Raw genomic sequence first — 19924 nt, forward strand, 5'->3', positions numbered from 1 at the left:
TTGGAAGCAAAATCTAGAGCAGAAAATCGAGTTCTTTGCTATCAGTGGCTGCAGTGGGAGTTAATAGCTGGAAAAAAGCTGCTGAAGGGTTTTGAGGCAGCAGCTCGTGCAGAGGGCACGTGTGGGATTGTGCTGAGAAGCGCCTCTGCCCCTTTTCAGATCCTCAATGAGATGTCCCTTCCTGCACTAATGCTGCTGGGGATGAGACACTGTGTATGTGCCAGGAGTGCTGATGTCTGGAAGGAAAAAGGGGGAAAGGATGCATGGAAGGGGGAGGTGTTTTCTGCCTTTTTAGAAGAAAGCCTGGAGCAGGAAACGCAGCGCTGGGGGGAGGATGGAGGTGGGGTGCGGGGCTAAGAATAGTCCTTGTTCACAGTGACTCACCTCGCCTTGCTGGTGGCTCAGTGGGAGCCCATGTCCTCGGCAGTGACTCCGGCCCTCTTCCCATGCACAACAGGCAGGCAGAGCTCACTACCAGAAGCTCCATGTGCTATCCAGGCAGAGCTCTGTTCTCTGTGGGGCATGAGAGATACTGGTAGCAGCCTGACACCCAGGAGAGTTTGTTGTGACCACGTGGATCAGCTCGGGGGATGCCCATCCCTCTGCAGCCACTTCAGACCCAGCCAGAAACCCTTTTGCTGCATCAAAGACCGGGCACAAACGGCCAGTCTGGTCACTGCAGCAGAGGAGATAGCAATTCCTTCCCCACTGGCCTTCTCTTTATACTTGGGGGCTGGAAACTCGAAAGCCACCCCCACTACCCTTCTTGATAGCTGAGTCTCACCGAGTCATCTTGGCATTCTCTAGCTCTTACTGCTTCTCTTTGAGAAAATAGCCAGAGAGCAGCAGCAGACCTTGCAGAGCTGCTGTTACTATCAGCCCCGTGTGCATGGCTTGGGGGCAGGCAGGGGGCACTGCATAGAGTGCCTCCTGCACTTTACCTGCACTTTACCTCCAGGTGAACCTTTCTCAGCCTGACCTCGTGCCCTTGGCCACCTAGCAGCACCTGGGGAACATCTCTCCTCCCCACATGCCTTGATCCTGGGATGGATGAGGACCCTCACTGTGGCCCCCAGCTGGTCATAGCGAGAGCAGGAGCCAGCCCTGCACCACATACCAGCCCCAAGAAGACTCTCTAACCTCTGTTCGCTCACTCCCTCTTGGTTTTCCTGCAGGTGAGGTGGGTTTTCTCGCCGAGGACCGAAGGATCAACGTTGCTGTGACACGTGCCCGGCGCCACGTGGCCATCATCTGCGACAGCCGCACGGTGGGCAGCCAGGCCTTCCTCGGGAGGCTGCTGGAGCACTTCAGGCAGCACGGCCAGGTGCGCACAGCCTTTGAGTATCTCGATGACCTTGTCCCTGAAAACTACTCCCATGGAGGGGAGCGACAGCAGAGCACCAAGGCTCCTGCAGCACCCAGCCCCAAACCGCAGCCAGCTCCAGGGAGGAAACCCAAAGCAGCAGCTAAAGCAGCAGCCAAAGCAGCTCCTCAAAAGCAAGAAGCACGTTGCTCCCCTAGCGCAAGTAGACCTGGGGGGGAGAGCCCAGGGACAAAAGGTGACACAAACAAATTTAAAGCTGTGCTGGAAGCCTTCCTGGAGGGTGACGAGCCACAGTTGGACTTTCCCTCATCTCTCAGTCCACACGACCGGATGCTGATCCACCTCCTGGCCGAGGAGCATGGGCTGCAGCACGTCAGCACCGGGGAGGGCAGAGACCGCTACATCAGCGTTCGCAAGAAGGAGTTTGGTCAGGCTGTGGTAGCACCAGCTGCAACCCAAAGAGAGCAGCATCCCCCTCCACAGCCACAGGACTCCAGCAAGGAAGCTCCAGCCCCTGCTGAGCCAGGAGGAAGAAGTGAGGGCTCAGGGAAAGTGGACCTGAAAAGGCTGCACCTGGAGAGAGTTCAGAGGGAGAAGGCCAGGCGAGAGGAGATGGCAAAGAAAGAGCAGGAGTCCAGCACTGGCACTCGGGGCAACAGCAGCAGGAAGAAAGACAAAAGCGAATGTAAAGGTAGGTCCCTCACTTCATAGGAGCAGGAGATTGACTGGAGGCTCTCAAACGTGGGGAGAGAACTGAGAGGTGCCCTGCCCTTCCTAAACATTGAATCAGAGCTGAGAGTTACTTTGTCCCAGCCAGGTGTGGTCCCTTCCTCTCCCCCAGCCACCTTCTAGCAGAGGGAGACCCTCAGCTCCCCCCTGTGCTTTTGAGTATGAGCCAGATTTCAATGTCGCAATGAGTGCCACACTAGCTCCAGGACTTTACATTGCCTGGATCTCGGGGCTATTTGGGTTTGTTAAACCTCTGCATCTCTTCTGCCCTCTACCTAGGAAAAGCAGCAGCTAAAACCACAGCAGACACTGCATCGGAGGAAGATATAGACGCTCTGATTTCTGCTGCCGTTAAAGCTGACAACACCTGCGGCTTCCCCCGCTGCAAAGCCAGCGTCACAACCCTGGGCCAGCTCTGCCCACACTGCAACAGGCGGTACTGCCTCAGCCATCACATCCCAGAGGTATGCACAGGGCCAGAAAGCTGCCCAGGGGCTGGAGAGGAGCAGGATGCGCCCAGCAGAGCCAGCCTTGGGCCTAAGCCCTGCAGTCAGAGCAGACGTGGCTGAGAAGCGATGAGCTTCCATTCACCCACAGCCTTCTGCTCCCACCACTCCTCATCCTGCGTTGCCCAAGCGCAGCTCTTTGCCTCCCGAGGCTTAGCATCGTTTAGCGAGCTGACCTATAAATCCTCAGCAGAGATTTTCCCCTTGTCAAGTACTATCTGTTTCCATGGCAAAGAATAGTTGTATTTATGGTCATTCACAAGCTGGTTGGGGTATAAATTTATTTCCTGCTGAATCACCTCCCCGTGCCGAATTGTAATGAGAAATAATTGGAGGGATACAATCCATATCAATGAGTTCTTCTTACTTTTCAAACCTCAGCCCTTTTTCTGCATGTTGTCAGGCCTTGGTGTCAAATGACCTAGGATCTCATACCCATGCCTGAGCCTTGTGTGAGTCAGCACTTACCTGGAGTGTAAGTTCAGAGGCGCCAGAGCCCCTGTTCAGAAAGTGTTTGCCCCCCCCTTCTTCATCCTTTCCTTATGGGTCCCTTTCTACTCGGGACATTCTGTGATTCGATGGTCTCAGGGAATGCAAAGCAGGTGGAAAAGGAGCTCCAGGCTCCAGCAATAGGAGCTGCTGATTCACAGAATCATTAAGGTTGGAGAAGACCTCTAAAGTCCCACCATCAACCCATCACCACCACGCTCACCATCCCACGTTCCTCCATGCCACACGCAATTGCCTGCCACCGCTGTCCCCTCTCTCCCTAGGTTCACGGCTGCGGGGACAAGGCCAAGGCACACGCTCGGCAGTGGATCAGCAGGGAAGGGGTTCTGTACCCTGGGAGCAGCCCCAAGGACAAATCCCTGGACCCCACCAAGAGAGCCCATCTCCAGCGCCGCCTGGACAAGAAGCTCAGTGACCTGACCAACCAGCGCAAGAGCAAGAAGAAAGGCAAGGAGAAGTGAAGGAGCTGATTATTTCTTTCTGGGTACTTGAAGTCAACAGGTCGGACTGCGTGAAGCAAAGATGCTGCTAAAGGTACGGGGTGGTGGAAAATGGGAGCTCTTGTTTTGGGTGGTAGAAAGTGTGGAGTCAGTGCCATAGCTGCTGAACAAATAGGCACTGGGGCCTCACTAAACCTCAGATGGAGGAGAGCACTTTCATTTGTCCCTGTTATCCTTATTGACAAACTAGAGGATGTACACAGAGAGGCTGCAGCGTGCCAATAAAGACGGATATTAAGACACTGAAAGCAATCAGCTGTCCCTGTAACATTTCTCTCTGCTACAGCAAAAAAGTAAATGTCTGCGGATAGTGAAAAGCCCTGGATGCCCTTCTCCTTCCCACTGTGTTCCCAGTGCACTAATGTCCAAACACACACAAAAAAAACAGCATAACCCCACAACAGAACCTTCTAATCCCTCAGCAAACTGCACTGGCAATCCCAAGCAGAGTTGCTCTGAGCACAGCCTTGGTTCGTACCCTGGTCCCAGGGCCAAGGGACAGTGGCAGATGGGACATGGGGGCTCCTGGAGGGAGAGGTGAGGAGGAGGAGGAATAGCCAGCGTATGGGAGAAGGACATCTGGGCACCTATGAGTTAGGGGGAAGGAGCCTGCATAGGGGAATTGCAAAATAGAAGTCAGGCAGAGGAACAGAGAGGAAAATCACTGCCAGCTCAGGGTACCACCATGATGTTATCTTTAATTAGGCTGAATGGCTCACTCACGCTTTTTTTCCCAGCTCAAACCATTCAAGGAATCAAATCCCTGCCCAGCTCACCCCGTAGTGCCACCACTCTGGCAAACAGCCCCCAAAGAGCCCCAGGTTCCCCTGTTGGCTTCCTGCCAGCATCCTGCAGGCTGGGAAAAGCCGAGGGACGCAGCCCCAGAGCATCCTCTGCCTCACGCATCCCTCCATCTGTCCACCTCCAGAAAACAGAGGGAATTGGTTCCCCAGAGCAGCAGATCTTACCCAGAAGACCTCGTTTGGGCTGGGAGCCCACGAGCAGACGGCATCTAAAAGGGCTTTGTCTCTCCCCATGAAGCTTAAAAATACAAACTTTGGGGGTGTTTCCTATTTCTGTAGAACTGCCCTGCTGTGAGGGAAGCCACAGGGTTAATTCAGCTGGGAAAAGGGGCTGGGGTGACCACATTCAGCCCTTAAGGGATGATTCAGCCTGGACCTGACCTCAAACCCATGAGATTTGGAGACAGACACCCCTTGGCAGCCAGTAGGAAAGCAGAAATTGACACTGCTAGAAAAAATGATGGAAGAAAAAAAGAGATATGTAACAACAACTTTTTTTTCTACTATTATTTTTCCCTTTTTCCTTGGAATTTGAAGGGTTTCAGCCCTGGTGCAGTGCACCAAAACCCCTCTGAAACCCAACAGAAAGACCACACATGCTGAGAGAAACTGCACCATGCCAGCACTTTATCACCCCCCTCTCTGTTTTCCCCTCGCTTGCCCAAAAATCTTTCCAAAGAATCCCATGTCCCCCCAGAAGCCCTCAGAGGCCGCATCCGGGGTCACCGTTGGTTTTGGGGGCCCAGCAGAGGGCATGCAGGATGCTGAGGAGCTTGGCTGGCACCCAGACAGCAGTTCGGGGAGGATTTTGCTGGTTTTGGTCCATCCTCGGCGGGTCCCTCAGCAGCCCCCAGCGCATGCGGATGGGGAGAGGCGCGGACAGGATTTTCTCCATCCTCCTCCTCCCAGGGGAGGATTTTGCTAGCAGGATGCTCCGGCCACCTCTGCCTTTTCACCTCCAGACACGGCACTCGGCCACTGTGGCCAGGGCAGAGCTGGTGTTGGGGCACAGGGTCCCAGGGTGCTCCCGCCAGCAGCCTAATTCCTCCGCAGCGGGTGCCACATGGACACAGGCTTCCTCAGCGTGGCCAGCATCTGGTTCCAGTGGGTGATGCCCATGCCACTGGCTGCTGGGCCGATCAGGACGTGGCCCGTGTTGTCGGCACGGCCATCCTCGCCACTCTCAGCCACCGTCACCCGCAGGGACAGGTCCTGCAGGGGCGCATGGAGTGATGGCTGTCAGCACTTACACCCCCTATACTACCCCACGCTTCCCACCCCAGTAGCCATACCTTAGGTATACACGTTCCCCTACATACCCACCCAGCTCATACACATACCACTACATCCTCCCAGTGTAGTAGAAAACTGTATGTGCATACCCCCACACACAGCTATACCCTTTATGTATGCATCCATCCCATACTTATTCACCACCTTACTTCCCCCCACATCCCCTAAACCCATATATACAGCCACCTACACACACAAGCACACCCCATACACGTGCATTCACCTACATCTCATACATACCCATCTCCCCCTGCAGCCATACCCTACGTATTACACAATATCCCAATACTTACCCATCCCCCTGCATCATCAGTACCCCAAAATCATACATGTTTATCCCTACACACACAGCTGTCCTCCATATGTGCCCATCTCCCATACCACCACATCCCACTGAACCATATATATGTACAACCACAGTTCCTATGACTCCCATTCCATCCCAGGAAGTCCTCACTAGCACAGGGATTTGGGGTCCCCAAGGAGTAACAGGACAGACCTGGAGCACAATGGCTGGCACTGAGAAGATCATGGCCTCATTGAATACAGGGTTGGTGTCGTCCCTCTTCACCGCTGTCTTCTTCTTGCTGATCTTCCTCCCATCCTGCAGCAGGTAGACTTTGACAAAGGGATCTGCTCAGGGCCAAGGGGAGAGAACAACCTTGGTGTCAGCCACACTGGAAACCATCCCAACCCACCGCATCCCAACTCAGTGGGGTTGCCCTCAACTGGTTTTCCTCCAACAAGCCCTCACAGAGAGCTCTGGGATATACCAGGACAAGCACCCATATCCAGCCCAGAGTTTTGGGGCCTTGAGCTGGCCCCACACTCACCTGCAGTCCCCTTCCCATTGCTCCAGACGAGGTTTTTGGCTTTGACCACCACCACCGTCAGCCGCTCGGCCGTGGGCAGGTAGCTGAGGGAGAGCAGGATCTCCCCCACCGTGTCGATTGTCTGCAGGACACAGCATGCCATCACCCACCGGATGGGATGAGGGCGTTCCTCCCAGGGAATGGGGCAAAGCCCCCAAAACATGAGGAGCATCACCCCACCTCACCTTGTTCATGTCCTGCAGGTAGAGCCAAGCGTTGAAGGGACGCACAGTCAGGTCCAGGTCAGAGAGCTTGAGCTCCGCCACGCCGGTGCTGACGTTCCTCTCGTCCTCATCAATACCAAAGACAGAGAAGCGCAGGCTGTCCTCCTCCAGCGCCGCGGGATCCAGCGGGATGGAGAAGCGCTCATCGAAGGCCACGGCGTAGGCACTGCGTTGGATCTGTGGAGGAGTGAGTTGGAGAGGGGCCACCACCACCATCGCAATCCCTCCCTAAAACCATGGCAACACCCACTGGGACCTTGACACTGAAATCCTTGGAGACGTTCCCTGCTGTCAGTCTACTTTTAATGCATGGTATGACCAACCCCTGCAACCCCAAGGGATTCAAGTACCTCTGGGTGAAAGCAGATGGGCAGATTTGCTTTATAGCACTGATGACTCCCAGCCCACAGCCTACGTTGTATTTTCAGGATATCTGGATGAATGCTACTATAGAAATGTTAGCTATTATTAAAAAAATAATAATAACAATGCAGAGCATTAAAGGAAAAAAAAGAAAAGACTGCCTTCATAACTCAAGATTGCAAAAGATGGTAAATAGGGCTGGTGAATTATAAATAACAATGCTAAATAATAAATATCTCTGGAGCATAAATACTCGGCCTGATCTTTAGATGTAAAAACGGTCTTAAAAGGGTGCCAGGAGGATATTTCACTGCCTTTTTGGGCACCTACACCCCCATGGAAGTGGGTTGATTCAGTGGGATGAGGCTTTCTGCTCTTTTCAGGAACAGTTTGATGAAATCAAGCTGTGGGACCCAAATGCTTTGCAAAATCCCTCAGCAAAAAGCAGGTGCCAAAAGGAACCTGGGGGCTTCTGCTTTCCGAAGGAGGCTTTGCCCCAAAAGTGGCCATGCTTGCAGAAGGAGAGGAGAATACTAAGGTCATCCTATTGCCTTTTTACCTGATCCTGCAAAATTTTTTGGCATGCAGAGAGGGAAAGCAACCCAAAAGCAAAGCAACCACGCAGGGTTTCTGCAAAAACCCTAGGGACTCACCCGGGAGATGCCAACGATCTGCTCGGCCGGCAGCAGGCTGATGCGCATGAAGCAAGACTCGAAGCGGGCGTCCTCCTTCTCCAGCAGGTCCTTGCCCTGCAGCAGGGTGACGTGCAGGGCGGCCGCCTTCCCATCGTATTCCATGGACACTTCCACCTGCCCCACAGTGAAATCCTGCCCGAAGTTGTTCCCGATGGATGAGACAGAGTTGAGCGAGTCAGCAGAGACGGATTTCTTCAGGGGGCCGTAGGAGGCCAGCCCCAGGTCCCTGCTCATCAGCTCCAGGCTGCCCAGCTCATTGATGCTCTCGCAGGTGTCAGCGCCTCGCAGGCTGGCTTTGCGGCTGGGCAATGGCTTCGAGCCCACCGCTGCCCCATGCTGCCGGAAGGGAGAAGCAGGCAGTGAGTTCACTCCCTCTGCATACAACAGAGGACAGCCAGGATGCTCCAAGGCACTTTGAGATGCCCAATGGCTTTTCATAGAACTACAGAATCCTTGAGGTTGGAAAAGACCATTTAGATCATCTAGTCCAACCATCGAATCGTTACCATGTGCCTAAATAGCATCGTAGAATCATTAAGTTTGGAAAAGACCTCTAAGACCATCAAGCCCAACCATCAGCCCATAACCACCATGCCCCCTACTGCAAGCCCTACTTTTGCCCCAGTGCACGTATCGCAAGAAGAATGGAATCGAGCCCAACTTTCCACCTGCATTCCTTTTACTTTTTACCTTGTGCTTGATGTCTGAATACGCCGTCCCGTACTTCTGCTCCAGGTAGCGGTAGTCATAGTTGGGGAATGGAGAAGGCGCAGGGTAGCTGCCGGAACGCCACAGCTTCCACAGGTTGACAGCTGCGATGCCCAGCAGCGCCAGCGCTCCCGCCGCGTAGATGCCGACCTCCCAGCGTGGAGGGCTGGCGGCGGCTGCGGGGGGACAGGGACAGTGTCAGATGTCCCAAGGAGGGGAGCTCAGCCATGCCGCGTCCCAGCCAGGAGCTCATCCCGTGGGATCAGCTGGGGATCAATCACCGCTGCCCCCATCGGCATGTTATGCAAATCAGCAGCGAATTGCAAGCACAGAATTGGAGATTTTGGCCCCAGGAGGTGAGGTGAGCACATGCCAGCCCTGCTCCCCGTGGCACCGGACTCAATGCACCATCCCCAGGGTGCGGATCCATCCCTCTCAGACAAACTCAGCATTCCAATTGGTGCCATAGGGGAATCCTGACTGCTGCCTGGGATGCCCAGAAGAGCCACAGATAGGAAAACGAGAGGAAAAATGCTTTTGGAAATGGGGAGGGGGGAAATTAGCAAGGTCCGGTGGGATGATACCCAGAGGAAAAAGCCCAGCTCGAGGCTGCAAAGCAGGACGCAGCAGACCCACGAGCAGCTGTTGCTGCATTGCAGCAGCCTCCATCACCCGAGCGATTAAAGCCACACGGATGGCTCAGCTTAACGAGAAAGAAAAGGAGGAGGGGAGAGAAAACGAAAGAAAAGAAAAAGGAGATGTGTGATCACGGAGCTGCCGGGAACTCCGCAGCGCTGCCTCCTGCGTCACGCCGTGGTGCTCCTGCCTTGGGGCAATGGAGCCGGGCAGCGCCCGCATCCCATTGCAGCTTTGCCCCCCAGAGCCGCTTCAGCAGGAAAGCTGAACCAGAAGGGAACAGCTGCTCATACCCAAACTGGGGCCAAAGAACCCCATCCAACTCTTGCTTCTAGATAACTCCAGGTACGAAGCCCGGTGCGCTGGAGCTTCGATCTGCCCACCTTTTAGGGCAGAGTGCTTAATATTGGGAAGTTTGGGATTTAAAGATAGAATTGATGCCAGGAAATTAAACTCTGTGGTCATGCACACATGCAGCCCTCCCCAGGCTCTGCAGCTCACAGCTGTACTCACCGCTCAGCCGGTATCTGCCCATGTGCCCGCTGTCCATGGCAGACCCTCCCCACTAGCAGGACAGCCTACAGCACACAGAAAAAACTGATTAGGAGAAAAGGACAAAGGTGAACATACGGAATCTGCTCAGCCCAGACTCCAGAACAGCCCCAAAGATTGGGCTGAGAACGGGCTCAGTTTATGACACGTGTGGGCTGAGCCAAAAACACTGCAGCCTCACGGGGACTTACCCCAAACCGCTTCCTTCTACCTGCTGGATAACCACCCTACCTAAGAAGTTTCATCCCTTTCAGTGCTTCCTCGCCTTCTTTAAATAGGAAAACCAAGGAATGAGTTTTCAGGAATGAGCTGCTCCAAAGGGCAAGCATCCCTTTTAAAAATACTCCAGTTACTTGCAAAGCGTTTCTCCCCAGATAGCGTTTCCTAAAGGGCTGACGTGCAGCTTTTGAGGCATCCCTCAGAGCCACCAGGTCCGATCGGATGGGATTTCCCCATCAGCCCCTCCTGGGCATGGAAGCAAAGGGACAAGGAGAGCTCAGGAGGAGACGTTCAGCCTTGTGTGCTCTCCTAGCATCTTATCAGGCTGCTGGCAGCTTTGGGAGCCACGGTGGACATGGGATGGCTGCTTGTGGTGACAAGGCAAGGAAAGACGTGGCAATGCGTTGTCCTCTGGGAGAGGGGAGTATCTCCCCCACGCTGGAGGGACTGACACTTTTCTTGGCTTTGTGACCACCCGAAGCCAGAAGCTGCTTGCACAAAACCCTACATGCACCACGAGTAAAGCCAGGACGCGTTATAGACCCCCTCTTGAGGAAGCTGCAGTCCCCCAAAGTCATCAGCTGTGCCCCCACGCGCAGGCTGAGCCATCGCTGCCCTCTCCTCCAGCACCGTGCCCGGCCGGTCCCCATCCCCCTCCATCCCTCCTACCAAGAGGAGCAAAGCCCCATCTCAGCCTCAGTACTCCGGGAGGAAAAGTAGGATCAAGTTTGCCGGTGGGTTGGTTGGTAACAGAACTACGAGTAAAAATAAACCCCAAACGTAACGCCGGGCTTTGGGCTCCATCCCTCAGCCGCGCTCAGCCCCAAACCCCCGACGTTACAGCTGCAGAGCCCCCCGGCTGCCCCCATGTAGATGTGGGGCTCTACGGGCAATACCCGTACGGTGTACCCCGCTACGGGTCCGCAGCTCCGCGGTTCTACGTCGGAAATCTGCTAAGCGGTGCTGAGCTTTGCACCTCGGTGCCCGCTCACAGGTGCGACGAGTCGGGCGGTCTCAGCACCGCTGCCCCCCACGGAGAGCATCTCCCGATGCCCCCCCGGCAGAGCGGGATCCGGGTTTCCCCGCCGCGGGGACGCTGCGGGGCGGCGGAAGGATGGCGAGGAGCTCGGGAAGGGGAGCAGAAACAGCCCCAAATCACGGAGGCGCCGCTGCGGGCAAACCCCGGCAGAGCGCATCGCCCCCTGCGTGGGGATACCGCGGACACGACCTCCCAATCCCTTCCCCCCGCTTCCCTTTCTTTCTCCCCGCCTTCCGCCAGCCCGAGAACTGGGACTCACCGCTGTTTTGGGGAGAAAAAGCTCATTTTCCGGCCGAGCGAGTGATGGCGATGGCGGTCGGGGCAGCTGGAGCGGGGACTGCGGGCGGGGCGGCCCGGCTGCACCTGGGGGGGGTTCGGCCCCGCCCGCCGCCCGCCCCCTGCAGCCCCCGGCCCCGCATCGGGACCGGCTGCCGCTCCCCCCGCCCCTTCCTCGGCTTGGGATCACTCCCGGCTCCGGCCCTCAGCCCCGGGGTCCCGCATCCGCTCCCACCTCCAGCATCTTTCAGCTCCGTCCCCCCGCCCCCCGCACGGTGTTCCCCTGCTTCAGGACCCGCGTTCCCTCCTCCCGCCTCTCCCCAAGGGACGCTCTCCTCCTTTTCAGGGGCTGCGGACCGAAATCGGTACCCGGGAGCCGAATATTTGGATCCCCGCCCGCCCTTAATGCGGGCTTCCAGGCTGCTCGTCCCTCCCCAGCGCTGCGGGAGAGAAACCACCTCCGTCCTCCTCCCCTCCCCTCCCACCCCTCGGCTCGGAAATAAAGCCCATCAGTCCCCCTCTCCCTCATCCCAAAGCACCAAGAGGCGCTTATAGGGCTTTGTCCCCAGAAGCCCTCCCAGCAGTGCAGACGCAGAGCTCCGCTCGCTGTCGGGTGCTGCGCGTTGTGGCGAACACGAGCCGGGCATCAGCCAAAGCTCTCCTGCACCCGATTCAGTGCAGCGGGGCCGGATGGAGCTCTCCCTGCCTTACCTTAGCTCCAAAGCTAGAAGTAAACGCAGGGAGACTCACTTTGCTAGAACAGGGGCAAAAAACGAACAACATAATACACGCGATCTGGGGAGGAAGGAAAAGGTGTGGGCAACATCTCAGCTGGCCCAGGGAGCAGCGCCGTGCTCCAAAAGACCCTCGGTTCCTAGGAGAACTCCCCACCTATTTCCCAGCAGATCATTCCTTTTTTAAAAGGTCCCTATGATTGGAAACAAAGACCAACAGACCAAGTTCTGCCTGTAGCCCCAAAATGCTGCGTGAGGGGGAATGGGGCTTCACCTCGCCCCCGAAGCCCTCTGTCCATCCCACTCAAATGCAGCCCTTCCTCCAAAGGGGCTCCCCAAAGCCCCAATGGCTTCCTTCCTCCCCTAGCTCCCAAAATCGCAGCAGAGCATTAATTCTGGCAGCCCGGGCCACCAGCACCCTCTGCTGGGGTCTCCTCCATCGCTGACCCCCAGAACGTTGTTTTCAACCCAGATGAGCCTGGCTGAGCTTTGGTCAGCTCTGATGATCCGAGTTTGGTATCTGAAGATGGATCTGGCTTCACGTAGATGCCAGGTAGTCCGTGAGACATCAGTTTCATGATGCTAGCAGAGGGCAGTTTATTATCACTTACGTGCTTCAATCAACCCTTAGGATAAACTGAACAGCAGCATCTCAATGACACCAATTGATAAAGCCTTTAAACGCAAACACTCAGGTGATTCAGAGAGTGGTCAGAACCCAGAATCTCTTGCCTGAAGTCTCCCAGCAGCACAGGGAGCACCAATGGATGTTGCATCCTCCCTTGGCTTACTTCTCTGCAGGAACAAAATCACTGCTGCTCCATCACCTGGCACCCCCATGCAGGGGAGCAAGGGCCACTGCCTGCAGACTGCATCCAGCTTAACAAACACACAAAGAGTACCTGTGTCAGGAGCTGCTGCTGATGCCAACAACAGGTAGATGAGACTCAGTGCTTCGCAAGCAAGGACACCCCTATTGCTTCATACATAGGGATGTGTTGCGCTGAATATGCCCGGATCTTCCAGCAGCTCCCTGCTCTCATTGCCACGGCTGCAGGGCTGTTTGGTGGAGCATCGTGCCGTCAGCAGCAAGGAGCCAAGCTGCCACTGCCACCTCCAACACGAGGTGTGTTCTGCACAAGGCAGTGCTGATCATCCTCATCAAAGCATTGCAGTAAGCATTCCTGAATTACAGCCATGGATCAAAGGTTTGTAACACTCATTTATCTGAAAAGCTGGACAGGGTAGTTACCTTAAGGCACCAAAACCTTTGATAGTCTTTGTACCAAAGGGAATTGAGACCAAGTCCCCCACAGTCCTTGTGAGGTGATAAGCGAGATAAACCAGGAGCATGCACACATTGTACCAAAACACACCAGCAAACATTGCTTTATTACATTGGTTCAGTTATCCAGACTAACCATAAAAGCTGATAAAACGGAAGTAGACGAACACAAAGTCAGTGTTTTATGGATTAAGTCAAAGCTCCGGAACTGTTACCGGGGAACAGGGATTCTTCAGCAGTTGTTTCTGAAGAACCTCAGCTTGTCTTTGGCGGGGTGGGGAGGAGGAGGAAGGTACAGTGACAGATCCTCCTCAGTGTGCCTGTTACCACCCAACCAACAAAGCAGACTCAGATGGTCGTACTGCAAAGAGACAGAGGGGGGACCACAGTGTTAATCAGCACAGAAGGAACGGAAATGTACTGACCTGAGCCTGGGACTACACAAGCACAACACACCGGTACGAGCTACCTATCAGTCAGCAGTCCATAAGAATGGTGGAAAGCCAGAAATGAGAACGACTCGGGCTGAAACAGCATACAAATAAATACTTGCTCAACTCAGCACTGTCTGCCCATTTATAGATTTGTCAGCACCTAGTTACGCGGCCATTTATTCTTCACTACCTCACAGCAGCAAAATATTATGATTTAAGAGCAGCCATTGAGTGACTATCCACAGTAAACCGTACGTACTCAAGAACAAAGCTGGATGCTTCGTTCTCATAATGGTCATCCTCCTCTCTGTCTGCTAAGCACCTGGGGCAGCCCCAAGGGCCCATCAAATCTGCTTCATTTGCTGAGCTCTTCAGATGCAACCAAACTGTTCCGTTCATTGAAGACTGCCCTATTGCCAAGTGTTCGTTCTTCAGGGTCAGAAAGTATTTAGGTCACTTCATAAACCTAAGAGAAATGCAGATTTATTTTGGTGGCTCCCCATGTGCGAGACCAAAATGGATTGGAAATGTGGATGTTTACTATCCAGCAGCATCTCAAGTCTCCTGCCACTTAGAACTTTGGGGGCTATGCTTTTTAAATGTTACTGGTGTTATACCATTTTCTTCAGGATAAACACTTCCCTGAAAAATATCTTTCAACAGCCAGATTAGATCACTGTACTTAAAAAGTGATACGGTTACATCAGTGCCTTAGGGGCCAAAGCAAAGGCTTAGAGCACAGGTTACAAAATTGATGTTTAGTTGCAGCACTTACATTTTGGAATAATGACCCTGAAAAAAAATGCAGCCCAGGCTTCTAATTTCTTTTCCCAAATGCTGAATCATGAGCAAAAATGCTGTCTAGTTTGGCCTGCAGACCTCCACTGCTACATGCTGCTTAGGGAAGACTGGATGCACTTCCCTTCAGTTTGCTCTTTTGGCAGGGATGGCAGCACAGCAGCAGCTGTTTTGTGCAGGACTGCAGAGAACACCTTTTCCAGCTGGACTCAGGAGATTGCTCAGTCTGGAGTTACCTTAGGAGGAATGGGGCAGCTCTGAAGGATGGTGGAACAGGACATGCTTTGTATAGCAGACATCAAGAATGAAATCCTCTTGGCAAGCAAAGTAGAAGAGCTGAGAATAAGGCAAATAACTTAAGACTGATGGAGTAACTCCCATTTTTCTGTTAATAATAGATTTTACTCCATGAAGCAAAGAAAAGGCAGGCTGACCTTTCTTATTTAAACTTCCCTTACCTTTAAGAGATGACCAGGATTAAAAAAAAAAACACAAAAGCCTAAGAAGTCTTCTGTCTCCCTAGAGCTGTGATAAAACAAAATTATTGTAAGCTATTCCAGGACACTGAAAGTCAGTTTAGAGAAAGGCAATAACCCCCACATTACAGGGGCTGTAACAGTAGTGTACTGCATTACATTCTGTGCAAGTAACGCAACTTGTTCACAAGCTTCAGTTCATCTGAAGCTTGCAGTTTATCTCGCTGCAGTTCTGTTAATTGGTGGCTGAACACCTTATATAACCTGACTCCATGCCTCAAGGTAGTTTCAGCAGAAGACACAAAATTCATTTCCCGTGCCATGCGCTCCTAATGCCCAAATGTCAAAACCAAAATCTCACAGTTGACTGAATACAGATCGGCCAGATTCCCTTTGCGCTTTGCTTTAAAGCCCCTTGTCTCCAAACCTTGTTTTGCAAGGAAGGCATGCAACACACTTGGACGAAGATCCCACCTCATTGCAACGGTCCTGGTTCTGACTTCCCTCTACACAGACTTTCTCCGACTCTGACTAGGTGTACATGACTAGAAAGGGTGTGCATGTCAAAGTGACATCTTCTCCTCAAAACGATTTTCACACCTTGGAAAACTAACAGTGAAAGTTACAAGTTAGGTAGGATAAGGTTGAAACTGTCCACCAGGCCAACTTGAGCACTACGAGTTCTTTTTAGCCCTTTGACCGTTGTTCAAAGTTTCCTTTCCCTTAGTTTGCTCCCATTCTGTTCATCCAGTATTGAAGAATGTCCATCACCATTGCTCAAGCATTTGTCCTTTTCATACTTGTGCTCTTGCTTCTGTCGCCTGATCTCCTTATATCTCAACGTGATATCTCTAAAAAGAAAAACAGATGTGTATCAGTGATGTGAATAAACAGTTTCAACATACAATGAAAACAAAAAGGTAACTCTGATCCAGATGCCAGTGCCCCTGGGATACTTAAATCATTTGAGTATTCTGGCTGTACATTTCTGAAATTGCCAATGGCATTGATTCACTTGAAATTATCATTTCTTGGAGTAGTTTGGCTATTTTCACTTCTTTCAGAATCATAACAGCACGTTCAAGATTAACTACGCTGCTATTGCACAGGGCCTGCACCAGAGATCATTGTAATTGTTTCAGCCTCATGCTGCTGTTTTTGCTCTTATTTGTTTTATCTGCACAGAACAGCACCCAAACCCAACAGGTTTAAGTTGGCTCACTTGTTGCTCATACTAGGACAGCTCAGACAATTGCAACGCAGCAGACTGTTCTTGCCATGAAGCTGTAAAACATCTCAGACTCATCTAAATCACAGCACAAAAGAAAACAAAACACTGACCTCAGTGGCTGCCCCCATTCAGCCAGGGCAGCCAGATGCAGTCAGGCATTTAACTGTTCATCTGCATCTACAGCAACAGTACCCAGTCCCACAGAAACCAGAGCTTACCGGTTTCCCATAAGGAAAGCTGCCAAGATCACACATGGAAAACTCCCTCCTTATTTAATAATTCTTAGAGAGAAGTGCTGTAGCTCTACCCATCCAAAGGAGTGGTAGTCTCTCTTCAGAAGGCATCGAAGGCTAAAGACAGCATATATTCGATATCCAACGCACTACTGAACAGATGCCCAGACCATTTCCCCTGAAGACCCAAGTCACACCTCACACAGCACATCAAACACCTCTTACCGAATAAAAAAGCGCCAGGCTGTCCAGGTGAGCACGAGTATAATCCCCAAGATCCAGCACTGGGTAATGTAGAAAGGAAGAGACAGTGTGAGCGTATAGGGATCGTACTTCACAACAATCAGAAATTCCGTGGCAGTAATAGCAGCAACCAGCCAAGCCTGCTGACCCAATTTCTTATGGAATTTCCTGTAACATACATAGATAAAACAAAACTATTACTATAAAAGTAAGCATTCAAAGAAATGTTCTTTCATAAAAGGACTGCTGGGGTAATCATTTCCATTCAGCTTTGCACGATTCTGGAAGTCTGGTTTGGATTATATGTACACAGGTACATGACTTCACATTGGTATTAGTCCCCTCTCAGAGGCTCTGAAAACACCTCAAAAATTAAAACTTCAACATTATGTGATTCAAGGAAGTACTCCAACTTTCAGAGAACTAGTAAATCCAATTGTTCAGCCAGTTTGAGATCAACTGAGGTTTGGGGTAAGGTATGAAGTGGGAGCTCTACTCCTTGGTTACTTGTGCAAACACCAAGTCACATGACAGCAAGTGAATTCTATCCCCCTATAAGTGATCTAAAACCATACCTGTTTGAGAACAGGTATTCAATGAGCTGTCACTAATGACCTCTGAGGGGATTTAAGAAGAGGAAAGCTTAATAACAACTAGGTAAGACACTAGAAGACACAAGAAACGTGTTCTACTTCTAGGAGAACACAATCTTGGGACAAAAATGTGCTTCGTATTTAATTCCCAGGGTTTGTTTTTAATCAGCAGCAGACAAGCAAATCAGAAGCTGCATTGTTCTGTACTAGCCTAGTGAAGGATTCATCAATCAGTAGTGCTAGAAATTAAACTGCAGCAGAATCAAGACATCTACTCAGAGGTTGTGATGGCAGAACAACAGACTGGAGATGCACTCACTATCCTTCAGGTCTCCTACTCCTGCATGGGAAATACATAAAAATGAAATAGCTATGGGATGCCTCTCAGGAAATCTCAGCACCCCTATAAGCAACAGATTATTGCTAGCAATCTTGGTAATTTGTTTGATCTAAGTCAGCTAGATCCTCCATTTCTCGACCATACATCATTTCTAGACTTGACATTTTTACAGCTTACTAATGCATCAGCCCAGGTTATTTGTATACCCGGTATGGTCCTGTTTGGGCAGCTCAAGACCTCCTCAGTGACTTGGAATGCACCAAAATCCTACTCACTGTAGCACCACCGGTGCACATGGATATGCTGCAGAGACTGCTGCAGATGACTTCCCTTCCCACTAAACTTCTGTTTTTCCATCACCCATTTTCTGCATCTAGTCTGCAGAGGGGCCCGGCCCTCTCACTTACCATAGCGTGCTCTGAAGTTCATTTTCCTACCAGGCCCTTTCTCTTTTTTTGTCCAGCTTACCAGGTTGTTCCATTCCTACTGCAGCACAAGATGCAGAGTTAAACACATCTGGGAGGACCTCAGTGTGAAGTGGCAGAATTACTCATGCAGGACAGGAGATGGGGAGCAAAGAAACACAACAAACCTTCACTGGGCTGGGGAGAGAGGAGTGGGTATGTTCAGATGACCTCTGCAGTACTTTTAGGGCATGACAGAATAGGATGTTCTACTCTGGCCTATGACTGACTGCTTATATCTGCCTGAGGAACCGACTTGCTGAATATCACAGTGTTAACTGCATCCTTTGAGCTGTATTTCCTTGACACTTTTGTCATGCATTGAAAAAAAGAGAAAACTTAACAAATCCCTGATCAGGATCACCCTTGGAGACTGGCTGCTCAGCTAATGCTTCTTTTTTTTTTTCCTAAGTGGAGAAACAAGCCTGCTAACACCATGTCACCTTCAGTTGCTACACCGCCCAGCTTACTCAGGTCAGAACAGGCTCCCAGGCACCTCAAATAGTGCTGGGGCAGAGGGAGCTGTGATTGCATGTTTGCTCCCAGCTTCTCTTCCATTCCTCCCCTCTGTTGCCAGCAGCTGCTTTGGGGAGAGCACCCTTCCTTTAGCAGACATTTCCCTTTTGCTCAGCCATATCTGCTCCACCGAATTCCCTTGGATTCTAAGCACCTGAGAAGGAATCTAAGCATAGAGAGCAAACAGAGCATCCTTTTCCTCTTCTGTGATGCTTTCCCGAATCCAGAGGAGTCACAGCAAGTCAAGCACACAAAATAAACATTTTCTTTAACGTGAGGGCCAAGAGACACATTTGAAATCAATGCATAAGTTCAAACTACACAAAACGGTCCAAATACACTGGAAAAAATATATAATACAGTAAACCAGGTATAGATTATTGTTGATGCAGATAGAATGAGTGCACTGCACTTAAAGTCTCCTGTATAAACCAACTTGGGTGAAGGGATTTCAGAAACTGCTCCAGGTGGATCATCTAGTATGAGATTAATCGGGTAGAAACCAGTTCTAACATGCAGACAGAGAAGAACAAACAGCACATCTCTCACTGCGAAATCAAGCTGTTCAGATGACTGGGTCAGCTTTTTGCTTTGCTGATCTGCTTCCTTATTTGGCATCATTTTCTTTCACTAGCTTCTGAGATCATGCTGACAGAAGAGTTGAATGTAACCCCAACAGAAGAGCTGCGCAGACACTAAGGCTGCTGAGGAAGATTTGGTTCCCTGCCCTTCTACTAATAAAAGTTTTTACAGAGAAGTCCAACTTTAGTAGATGAATGAGTTTAAAATCCATGGCCTCAGAGCAGATTCTTGGAAGAGACATAAAGACTAGAAATCAGAAAGGTATGGCAAGGTCAACTGCTACAGGCCTTTCTACACTGAGGAATTTCTAGCCAGGAACATTTCATGTGGTCAGTCCTCAAGAACTGAGGCAGGCGGCAGCATGTAAATTGATATTGGAGCACAGTATAGGTTAAGAGTTAGAATATTGCCTCAAGAACCACTCTTATCCTGGAGTATTCCCTTCTAGATGTTTTGTCACCATGCATACCTTAATCTTCTACAGGCAGTCCTTGAACTGTCTGCAAACACCAAGAATCCTAAATGAGAAAAATAGTCTTTTGTATTTGAACTTCACTCCTTTTCAAACTGAATGTCACAACATTAACTGAAGAGATCTGATTGGTTTAATCTCAAACAATTCCATCAATAACGAGCAAAGCAGTGTGCCACAGTTCTGACAAGGAAGGTCTGTGGAATGCTCCAACCTTCATCCATTAAGATGTTGAGTGAGTTTCCAAAAGGAAAACGTCAGGAATGTTTCTCAT

At 51.3% G+C, this 19924-nt stretch overlaps 3 protein-coding genes across 8 annotated transcripts in view; 1 reads left to right on the forward strand and 2 right to left on the reverse strand.

The window, feature by feature from the left end:
* The window catches only part of IGHMBP2 (immunoglobulin mu binding protein 2), a 34746-nt gene extending 30925 nt beyond the window's left edge, over positions 1–3821 (forward strand). The window contains exons 13-15 of the mRNA NM_001031175.3: positions 1176–2015; positions 2333–2517; positions 3333–3821. Coding sequence (NP_001026346.2) covers positions 1176–2015; positions 2333–2517; positions 3333–3530 — 1223 coding nt within the window. The 3' untranslated portion in view covers positions 3531–3821. The remainder of the gene's footprint in view (positions 1–1175; positions 2016–2332; positions 2518–3332) is intronic.
* Positions 3822–4241: 420 nt separating this feature from the next.
* SYT12 (synaptotagmin 12) lies at positions 4242–11312 on the reverse strand. The gene is made up of 8 exons (NM_001199512.2): positions 11233–11312; positions 9677–9741; positions 8510–8703; positions 7778–8155; positions 6723–6938; positions 6499–6619; positions 6165–6298; positions 4242–5584 (listed from the first exon to the last, which is right to left on the reverse strand). Exons 2-8 carry the CDS (start codon positions 9711–9713, stop codon positions 5411–5413), a joined length of 1254 nt encoding a protein of 417 aa, NP_001186441.1. The 5' UTR covers positions 9714–9741; positions 11233–11312; the 3' UTR covers positions 4242–5410.
* Positions 11313–13346: 2034 nt separating this feature from the next.
* Positions 13347–19924, reverse strand: part of PTDSS2 (phosphatidylserine synthase 2) — a 58219-nt gene continuing 51641 nt past the window's right edge. For 5 of the 6 annotated variants that reach the window (XM_046941577.1, NM_001199503.3, XM_015286203.4 and 2 more), the window contains 2 exons: positions 16666–16851; positions 13347–15827 (listed from right to left, as the gene is read on the reverse strand). In XM_046941577.1, the coding sequence (XP_046797533.1) occupies positions 15683–15827; positions 16666–16851 (331 nt within the window). In that variant the 3' untranslated portion in view covers positions 13347–15682. The other variant, XM_015286205.4, reaches the window with a different exon arrangement.

This window comes from Gallus gallus, chromosome 5, assembly GCF_016699485.2.
Source record: "Gallus gallus isolate bGalGal1 chromosome 5, bGalGal1.mat.broiler.GRCg7b, whole genome shotgun sequence".
NCBI classification, from domain to species: Eukaryota; Metazoa; Chordata; class Aves; order Galliformes; family Phasianidae; genus Gallus; species Gallus gallus.

Excerpts from the sequence above, each read along its gene's own strand:
- SYT12 (NM_001199512.2), bottom strand. The coding sequence starts at position 9,713 with ATGGACAGCGGGCACATGGGCAGATACCGGCTGAGCG. Across the intron at positions 8,156-8,509 it reads ATTCAGACATCAAGCACAAG|CATGGGGCAGCGGTGGGCTC; the intron begins GTAAAAAGTAAA and ends CCCTTCCGGCAG. Across the intron at positions 6,939-7,777 it reads AGATCGTTGGCATCTCCCGG|ATCCAACGCAGTGCCTACGC; the intron begins GTGAGTCCCTAG and ends ACTCCTCCACAG.